The sequence below is a fragment of the Sturnus vulgaris genome, chromosome 9 (genome assembly GCF_052056855.1).
Source record: "Sturnus vulgaris isolate bStuVul1 chromosome 9, bStuVul1.hap1, whole genome shotgun sequence".
Taxonomy (NCBI): Eukaryota; Metazoa; Chordata; class Aves; order Passeriformes; family Sturnidae; genus Sturnus; species Sturnus vulgaris.
Window position 1 is genome coordinate 1,130,335 of NC_142251.1, and position 9,916 is coordinate 1,140,250.

Here is a 9,916-nt window from a genome sequence, read left to right on the forward strand (position 1 = left end):
TGTGTGTGTGTAGATATATAAACTTTATATATTAACAGCAAATTTTGAAGGGTTCAGAAATAATCCTGACTTCAGCTGGCTGCAAGTGTCCTTCTGTGATCTGCAATAACCCTGCATTTCTGGGAGGAAATTTGCAGAATTTATGAACCACTTGTCTTCTTCTGTTGCATATTTGTCATTTCTGTATGAAATTATAGAACCACTTTTGCTATAGATTAAAAAATAAAAAAAAATCCAACTTTGTTTAACAAATCTCTTCGGCAGAGCTCCAAAAATCAGCCTGACAGAGAAACCTGCTGCTCATCCTTTGCTTGCCTGCAAATTATTTTTGTAATCAGAGTATTTTTCTAGTGGCAGTCAAAAAAAAAAAAAAAAACCAAAAACAAACAAACAAACAAAAAAACAAACAAAAAAAACCAAGGTGGCTCTGCACGAAATCTTTTTGTCTGTGTCCATTTGTCACGTACCTGGTCAGAATTAATGAGCTCTGTTAATTGCTCAGCGTGGGGGGTGCAGGGCTGAGAGAATTCCAGCTGTGCCCAGCTGTGGGGAGGGATGGAGCCTCGTGCTGTTGCTTGTTGTTTTCCCAGGAATCTGGGGGAGAAATTGGAATTTTTGCTTGGTTTGATGCTCGTGGTTCCTGCCCTGTGCTGCTCCAGATGTGGGATCCAAATCTGGCAGCATTGCATCCAGAGATTTTTGGGAAACTCACTGTTTTTAACATATAGAAAATAAACAGTTTTGGGGTTTTTTTACCATATATAAAATAAATAGTTCTTTTTTTTTTTTACCCCCACTTCTCTCTGAGGAAATATTTCCCTGAACCAGATGGAGGAACTGCTTGAATCTGTTTCCATCACTGAGCTGCCCCTCCTGTCCTTGGCCAAGCTGGCTGATTTGGGGAGAAAAATGAGAATTTTTGGATTTATGGTGTGGGGACAGGGCTGGGGGGGTGACACTGGCAGAGAGCAGAGGGCTTGGGATGGAATCTGAGCTTGGGGAAACAAATCTGGTGCTGCTGCAGTGTCCCCAAGCACGGGGTGGGACCTGCCTGATGGGACAGGGACAGGGACAGGGTGGCCTCGTGCTGGAGCATCCCAGCAGTGGGAGAACAGGTCCAGCCTCCCCTCCCAGCTGAGCTGGCACTGATCCTGCCAGGGCTGGGCACAGAGTGACCCCTGTGCCACTGCTGGGGACAAGAATGACCCCAACCTGCCAGGGCTGGGGACAGAGTGACCCCTGTGCCAGGGCTGGGCACAGAGTGACCCCTGTGCCACTGCTGGGGACAAGAATGACCCCATCCAGCCAGGGATGGGCACAAAGTGACCCCATCCTGCCACTGCTGGGGACAGAGTGACCCCTGTGCCACTGCTGGGGACAAGAGTGACCCCATCCTGCAAGGGGTGGGCACAGAGTGACCCCAAGAGTCGCCTCATCCTGCCCGAAATGGGGACAGAGTGACCCCTGTGCCACTGCTGGGGACAGAGTGACCCCAAGAGTGACCCCTGTGCCATTTCTGGGGCACAGCAGGGCCGGGCTGGGTGGCCTCAGGCAGGGACAATGTGTGTGTGTCACTGCTGTCCCCTGGCAGTGGCAGCAGCAGGGGGAGGTGGATTGTCCTGCCACACCAGAGATGCCATCTGTGCCAGCCTGGCTGTGTCATTAAAGAGGAGCTGCCAACAGAGCCCAGGACTTTGCAAAGAAAAACACCAGGATGAATTTTCCTCCTGCAGGAAATCAGATTTCCCACCTGCCAAGGAGGAGCTGCAGGAGCGTGGAAACCTCACCAGCAAAAACCCTTTTTATTTTTATATTTTTTATTTTTTTTTTTTAGCTCGCGTTGTGGCAGCATTCAAGCGAAATAAATAAATAAATAAATAAATAAAGAACATTCCCAACATTTCCTGCAGCACAGCGCCTGCTTTGGCCTTTAATTGCTTGGGAGGGGCCGGGAATGAACCCACACTGGAGCTGCACAACAGGACCTTGCCCATGGCCAGGACAAGGAAGCAGCAGCTGCTGCTCAGCCCTTGTGCCTGCACACTCTTGGAGTAAGGAAATAAAAAAAAAAAAAACCTGGGCCAAAGGTTTGATTTTACACTTTATTTCAAAAAAAAAAAAAAAAAAAAAAAAGAAAGAAAAACACAAAACAAGAACACCACAACCCCAAAAAAAAACACTCGAATTTCAAACAATTATATTAATGGTGCTGCTTTTGCAGCCAACTAGGAGAAGATTTGTGGTTGCAGACCAACTGCTTTGAGGGCATTTTCGGTTCTCAAACCTCCAAGTATAAATAATTTTTTTCCATCAATATCAGAAAATAACTTACTATTATTATATATCTTAGCGTAAAAACGTTGAGAATTAACATCCCAAAAATACAACAACATTGCTGGCAAAAAGGCCTCGATTAACCTTGTTTGCTCGTTAAGGTGTTTAAAGCAGGAACTTTTTAAGTGGCACTTAAGGACAGAAGGAATGAGGGGAGTTTTTGGGAGGGCACATCCCTGTTTTCCTCAGCTCCACTGCATCAAACCCCCCCTTTCCCCACGACATCACTTGATTATTTCACATCTATTCTTGCAGTTGTTATTGTTGCGTTGTTGTTGGGTTTTTTTTATTTTTGTATTTTTTTTTTTTTTTCTTCTCCTCTCCCGCCCCCTTTCCCCGTGGAATCCCTTGGAGCCGGGGCAGGGAATTCCTTCCTGAGCAAGTGCAAAGAGAATTTTTTGCAGCTCTGCCGGGGCAGGGTTTGGGGGGTCACCGCTCGGGGAGGTTGATCACGGGCACCCACTGATCCAGGTACCGGCTCTCCCGACAGAAACACATCAGCTGGCTCAGCGCTGGATCCTTCCACTGCGACGCCTGTGGGTTCTGGAAAAAAAAAAAAAAAAAAGCTTCAGCACGGCAGCAAAAACAAGCCGGGAGCAGCAGGAGAGAGGGGGGGGAGGGAAAAAAAAAAAAAAAAAAAAAAAGCACAGCAGAAAGCCCAGGAGTGTGAATCATCTTAAATTGCTGCCGAGGCAAACAAACAAGTCAGGCCTGGAAGCATGTGAGGAGGTTAGCTTTGGACTCTGGGGCAGAGTAGGGAACTGGGGAAAAAAAAAAAAAAAAATAAGAGGGAGAGATAAAAAGGTGGAGGGGGGAAGGGAAAGAAAAAGAGGAGGGAAAAAAAAAAGGGAAAACTAAAGAGGGAAAGGATGAAAATTAAGGAAAGAAAAAACAGAACAACAGGAGAAAGAAGGGAAAAGTAAAGAGGAAAGGGGAAAAATAAACGGGGAAGGGAAATGGGGGAAAACTAAGGAAAGAAAAACCAGAACGGGAGACAGACAGGAAAAAGAAGGGAAAAATAAAGAGTGAAGGGGAAAGGAGAAAAACTATGGAAAGAAAAAAACAGAACAACAGGAGAAAGAGAGGAAAACCAAAGAAGGAGAACAGGAAAATCCAGCAGAACGAGGGGAGGAGGCCGCCGGTGTCCGGCAGGCACCGCGGGACCCCCGGAGCCGGAGCGCTGAGGCCGCGGGTTCGAGTCCCGGGCGCGGCGCTTCGGGACGGCCCGAGCGGTACCGGGGAGGGAACCCCGCGGGTGTCGCCGCCGCTGTCGCCGGTGCTCACCGTGACGAGCACGCAGTGCAGGTCTGCGGGCGGGTCGGGGCCCGCGGCGGGCAGCAGCAGCTGCGCCAGGCGGGCCGGGTTGCTGACGCGCAGGATGTTGATGTCGTTCTCGCAGCAGAAGGCCCGCAGCAGGGTGAAATGGATCTGCAGAGCCGCGTCCCCCGCCTCCTCCTCCTCGGCCGCCAGCAGGCACAGCACAACGTTATCGGGGTCCCTGCGGGGCACCGGGGTCACACCGGGCACGGGGCACCGGTGAGGGGGTACCGGGGGATGGCAGAGGGGCACTCACACGTTGAGCAGCTTGGCCGCCTCGTAGACGCCCAGGGTGAGGCTCCGCTGGCTCAGCGCCTTGCTCAGCACCTCCTCGAGCGCGTCCCCCGCCTGCTCCATCCTGCGCCGGGACACGCGGCACCGGCCGTCACCGGCCAACCCCGCGCCGCTCCCCGCCCGGCACCCGCCGCCCCCCCCCGGCCTCACCTCCCGGCGGCGCGGCGCTCCCCGGGCAGCTCCTCCAGAGTCATCACGGGGACAGGGCCGGGCAGGAGCAGGGACACCGGGCACGGACACCGGGCACGGGCACGGGGCACGGGCACGGCCGCGCTCCGGCCGCTCCGGCGCCGCCGCCTCTGCCGGACAAAGGCGCCCCGCGCGCGCTACCCCGCCCGCCCCGGCCAACCCGCGCCGCCCTCATTTGCATACCCGGCTCCCATTGGTTCATGCAAATGAGAGACCACGCCCATCGCTGAGAGAGTCCGGCCGGGCCTGACCCCGCTCGGGAAACGGGAATGGGAGCGGGAATGGGACGGGGACACGGGACACGGACAAGGCTGCCCCAAACCCATCCAGCCTGGCCTTGGGCACTGCCAGGGATCCAAGGGCAGCCACAGCAAATCTGGGAATTCTATTCCAGCCCCTCCCCACCCTCCCAACCAGGAATTCCTGCCCAATATCACATCCATCCCTGCCCTCTGACAGTAGAAACCATTCCCTGTGTGCTGTCCCTCCCTGCCTTGTCCCCAGTCCCTCCCCAGCTCTCCTGGAGCCCCTTCAGGCCCTGCCAGGGGCTCTGAGCTCTCCCTGGATCCTTCTCCTCTCCAGGTGAGCACCCCCAGCTCTCCCAGCCTGGCTCCAGAGGGGCTCCAGCCCTGCAGCAGCTCCGTGGATTCCTCTGGAGTCTCTCCAGCAGCTCCAGCTCCTCCTGCTGTTGTTCCCCAGGGCTGGGGCAGCTCTGCAGGTGGGGCCTCACCTGAGAGGGGCAGTGGGACAGAATCCCCTCCTTCCATGGATGCTGTTCCATCTTCCCTGCCTCCATAGGGATTGCACTCCTGCAATGCTCCTTGCATTGCTCAGGACACTGCCTCACCACCCTTCAGACAGAGTTTGTCACAGCCAACAACGTCCCTGGATCCCTGCAAATGTCCCAGACCAGGCTGGACACTGGGGTTTGGAGCAGCCTGGGACAGCGGGAGGTGTCCCTGCCATGGCAGGGGTGGCACTGGGTGATGTCTGAGCTCCGTCCTAACCCAAACCAGGCTGGGATTCTCTGATCTCTCCCTTCGCAGGTTTTTGTTCGGTAGTTCTCCGGGAAGCTGCTCCCACTCCAGATGTCCCGTGTCAGCTCTGCAGAGCTGCAGGAAGGATTTCTCCTCACGGCTGCTGTGTCAAAGCTTTCTCAGCTGTTGCACCCAAACCCCTCCACCCTCCCACAGCCGGTGCCAGAGCTCTTTCCCAGCCTGGCTGTGGGCTGGCACATTCCCACTGAGGGACCCTTGGTGGTCCCTCACGGAGATTTTGGCAGCGTGTGCTTTAATGTTTTGCTTGTGTCAGTGTTTTCCTGCAGCTCCTGGACACCAGGAGCCATTTTCCCCTTCAGTGTTTGCTGAAGCACCATGTGCAGAGCGATGCCAGGCTCCGTGCAGAATCACTGAATTTGGGAAATGAGAAATCCCAGAATCCTGGAATGGTTTGGGTTGGAAGGGACCCCAGGGATCGTTTTGTTCCACCCCCTGCCATGGCAGGGACACCTCCCACCATCCCAGGGTGCTCCAAGTCTGGAACACCTCAGGGATATAAGAAAGCGTTTTTATGGCAGAATAAAGGGGGTGATTCCCGTACCCCCAGGTTGTGTCAGCTCCGAGAAGAAACTTCCCAGGGGTTTTTTCTGCAAGTGTCCCCGGCTCAGCTCTGCCCCCATCCTGCTGCTGCAGCCTGAAGAGACCCGACACGACTCAACGAAACCCACGGCAGAAAGGGGGGGAAAAAAAAATCCCTTTTTGCATCAGGTGGAGGGGTGGCAGATGGCCGGACCGCAGCAAAACAGGTGGGAGCATTGTGTGGTGACCCTCCGAATTAAGTTCGCTTAATTTGCTGTATCTCTATTAGCAACTGCAGGCTCCGGCTCCGCCTGTGGCTCCGGCCCCGCAGCCCCATCTGTGCCGGTCCCAGAGCTAAATCTGTCTCGGAGGCAGCTGGGAAGCAGCTGAAGCTGAAGCTGAAGCCTCTTTTCTCTCTCCTGGGCGGCAGCAGCTCCTGGAGCCGGCAGGCAATGCTCGGGAATTGCGTTTTCCCCGCAGGTTTCCCGGCTGGGCTCGGTTTTCCCGTGTGTCCCTTTTCCCGGAGGAGCAGCAGCGATGCTGGGTGCCTTGGGACACTGGGTGGCCGTGCTGGGGCAATGTCGTGGCTGCTGGTCTGGGCAGCCCGGGATGGAGCCGGACCCGCAGTTGTCCCTCCGTCATTTCCCAGCTGGCAGCTGCTGCTGAACCTTCCTTTCATCGCCTGCCAAAAAAGCGGCCGGGCTGTTTTGCTCCCCCCCCTGCCCTTTAATCCTGACTTTCATCATTCTCCAGGCTGTGCCTGCTCTCCCCTCCGTGTTCAGCATCACAGTCGGGGGTCAGGAGTTGTGTCTGGGCTCACCCCAAATGTTCTTTGGGCTGCCCGTGGTCGGAGGCAGCTTGGAGAGCAATGGGTTAACCCGCAGGGATGTGGGAGCTGCTGCGCTGGGGAGGATGTCTGGGCCAGCTGCAGAGAGTGCTTCCTGCACGTAAGAGCATCGAGTTGTTTAATTTCAGTTTTTGGGAATGAGACCAACCATCAAACAGTGTCAGTGAGGGCTGACAAAGCCCCATCCCTGCCGGAGCCAGGGCCAGGGCCCTTCCCTGGGGCTGCCTCGGGGTGGTCCCGGCCCCTGAGCCCCCCGGAGCAGAGCCAGGGACTTCTGCTCCCCTTCCCCTTGGCTGTCCCTTGTTTGGGTGGCCCTGATCCCTTCCCTTGCTCTCCGTCCTTGGCCCATCCCACGCGGGACCTTTGTCCAGCCCCGCTGGCCCTTTGACCATCCCGCTGCTGGGAAAATCCCGCTGTGTACGTGTGCTGGGGCACCCCACTCGTCCCCTGGGCACCCCACTCTTCCCCTGGGCACCCCACCCATCCTCTGAGCACCCCACCAGTCCCCTGGACACCCCAGGCTGCTGTGCCAGGGCCCCTGAGCGTTCCCAATCCCCTCTGGATCTGCTTTTGCCGCTGCTGTTTTGCAAAGCAAACGCCAGCTTGCACATTCCAGGGGCGGCCTCTGCTCCAAGAGTCGCTGTTTTTCCCAGTGCCACCAGTTCCGTGTCACCGAGCTGACCCCAGCCCGTGTCCCAGCTCGCTGCTGTGTCCAGGCACATCCACCCTCCCAGGGCAGGGCATCCCGCCCCGGAGCCTTGCAAGAGAGAATCCCCGGGCTCTGGAAGCCAGGAAAAAAAACTTTGTTTGGAGCCTGGGATTGCCGCAGGATCCACCCTGGCACCACCGGTGCCATGTCCCCTCCAGCACAAAGAGCAAAATGACATTTTTCCCTTGTTTTCCTCGCTCCATCCCTGATGGAACTGGAAGCAGGGCCACCCCTGCTGCTGCTCGGGTTTGACTTTGGCCAGAGCCGGCAGCGCTCGGGGCAGCCGGGATGTCTGGAGCCGGCTGGGCTTGGCTCTGGAGCCGGGCACGGTGCCAGCAGCTTTCCCAACCGCCCAGGTCACGGCAGTGCAGCCGAGAGCCCGGCTGGGTGGCACGGGGCAGGGATGGCACTTCCCTGGCACAGCCACTCGCCTCCTGCCCTGCCCTGCAGGTTCCTGGCTGGGGGTTTTACCTCTCCCAAAACTGGGGGATCTGGAGGATCTGGGATGTGTTTGTCCCACTCGTTTTGGCAGCACTCAGCACATTCCTGCGGGGCTCCGTGGTGCTGGAACATCGCTGGGCGTCCCTGGCTGCAAACAGAGAGCCTGGGGGTGCTTTAATGGCTTTAAACTGAAGGAGGGGAGATGGAGATTAGAGATTAGGAGGGAATTCTTGGCTGTGAGGGTGGTGAGACCCTGGCAGCTGTGGCTGCTCCATTCCTGGAAGTGCTCAAAGCCGGCTTGGAGCAGCCTGGGATAATGGGAAGTTCCTGCCTGCTCACCAGGGGAGTGGGTCTGGGTGAGCTCTAAGGTCCCTTCCAGCCCACACCATTCCAGGATTCTGTGATTTTATGCATCACCCATGTCCCCCCACCCTTGGCAGCTGCTGGAATCTCTTTTCCTCCCCCAGTCCTTGAGGTGCTGGCCCAGCAAGTCCTGGCTCAGCTCCCAGCAGCTCCTGGTGCCTGTAAATCCAGGGCAGCAGAGACCTGTGCTGCTCCTGGCAGGGACATTCCCCTGCCCTGCATGCATTCCTCCATTCCTTCTCCCTGCACGAACAGGAGTTTTTCCCACCCTGTTCGTGCTGGGCACAGGGAGCAGCCCCGGCTGCTGGTGGGAATCATCCGGCCAGGCAGCACCGGGCAAAGTCCACGATGGGGACAGCGAGAGCTGCAGTAAAATAAAAACAAACTTTGTCCGTTTAATGGCAGCGTGGGGCCATAAACCAGCACGAGTGGCACTTCTGAGAGGGAACGCTGTCCTACAGCACAAGGAATCATCTTGGAGACAGCCAGCAGCCCCATCTTGCCTCCCCCAGGGAAGTTCCCAGTTTTCCAAGTGCTTTGCTTTCCCCGTGCATGCAGGGGAGCTCTGGTATGAGCAGAGGGAGGGCTGGACCCCCCCAAAGCAGCCCCCAGTTGTGCACAGGGAGTCAGGGAGCTGGGGTGGTTCAGCCTCCAGTCACAGTTACCTCCACTGGTGTTCCTGTGGCCAGTGGGGAGCTCGGGGGGGTGGGGGTTAAATCATTAATCTGAATTAGTTTTGTTTCCTATAAATGCATGGAGTGGGAAGAGTGTTTGGAAAGCAAAGGGGAAGGACCTTGGAGTGAAGCCCAGAGTTTGATGGTCATTGGAGTAGAGATAATGAAACCGAGGTGTTTATTTCAAAGTAGATTTTAAAATATAAATTAAAATATATAATATAAAATGTATATAATGCTTATGAGACCGTATTTCAGAGCTTCCTCCAGCCCTGCGATCCAACATCAGGAGGAGCTGGAGCTGCTGGAGAGACTCCAGAGGAATCCATGGAGCTGCTGCAGGGCTGGAGCCCCTCTGGAGCCAGGCTGGGAGAGCTGGGGGTGCTCACCTGGAGAGGAGAAGGATCCAGGGAGAGCTCAGAGCCCCTGGCAGGGCCTGAAGGGGCTCCAGGAGAACTGGGGAGGGACTGGGGACAAGGCAGGCAGGGACAGCACACAGGGAATGGCTTCCACTGCCAGAGGGCAGGGATGGATATTGGGACGGAATTCCTGGCGGGCAGGGTGGAAAGGCTGGGATGGAATTCCCAGATTTGCTGTGGCTGTTCCTGGATCCCTGGAAGTGCCCAAGGCCAGGCTGGATGGGTTTGGAGCATCCCTGGCCGGGTTCGGTCACTGCTCGCACAGGGATGGGGACAGGGACAGGGGACAGAGGACACAGACAGGGACAGGGGATGGGGACAGGGACAGGGAACAAGGACAGGGGAAAGAGACAGGGGATGGAGACGGGGACAGGGATGGGGATAGGGATGGGACAGGGACAGGGGATAGGGGACAAGAGATGGGGACAGGGAAAAAGGACAGGGGACAGGGACAGGGATAGAGGCAGGGACAGGGGACAGGAATAGGGGACAGTGACAGGGGACAAGGATGGGGACAGTGATAGGGACAGGGACAGGGACAGTGAGAGGGGACAGGGGACAAGGATGGGGACCGGGGACGCTGCCGCTGTCGCTCCGGTGCCCTCTGGCGGCCGCACCGGGGACAGCAGCCGGGAGCTCAATGGGACCGCGGTGCGGTCACGGCAGGAAAAACGCGGGGTTTTAAAATTTTAAATGTAATTTCGCAGTAATGAAAAGAGAGAACGGCGAGCCCAGCCTTTAATCACGGGATC

At 56.3% G+C, this 9,916-nt stretch overlaps 1 protein-coding gene across 1 annotated transcript; it reads right to left on the bottom strand.

Moving 5' to 3' along the window:
* Positions 1-2,088: 2,088 nt before the first annotated feature.
* Positions 2,089-4,288, bottom strand: GADD45A (growth arrest and DNA damage inducible alpha). Its single transcript, XM_088169594.1, has 4 exons — positions 4,096-4,288; positions 3,908-4,009; positions 3,619-3,832; positions 2,089-2,877 (listed from the first exon to the last, which is right to left on the bottom strand). The coding sequence occupies exons 1-4, from the start codon at positions 4,137-4,139 to the stop codon at positions 2,764-2,766; spliced, it is 474 nt and encodes a 157-aa protein (XP_088025720.1). The 5' UTR covers positions 4,140-4,288; the 3' UTR covers positions 2,089-2,763.
* Between the last annotated feature and the right edge of the window lie 5,628 nt (positions 4,289-9,916).

Coding starts and splice junctions, on each gene's coding strand:
- GADD45A (XM_088169594.1), bottom strand. CDS start 4,139: ATGACTCTGGAGGAGCTGCCCGGGGAGCGCCGCGCCGCCGGGAG. Junction 4,010..4,095: donor GAGCGCCGCGCCGCCGGGAG/GTGAGGCCGGGG, acceptor GTCCCGGCGCAG/GATGGAGCAGGCGGGGGACG. Junction 2,878..3,618: donor TGCACTGCGTGCTCGTCACG/GTGAGCACCGGC, acceptor TTTTTTTTCCAG/AACCCACAGGCGTCGCAGTG.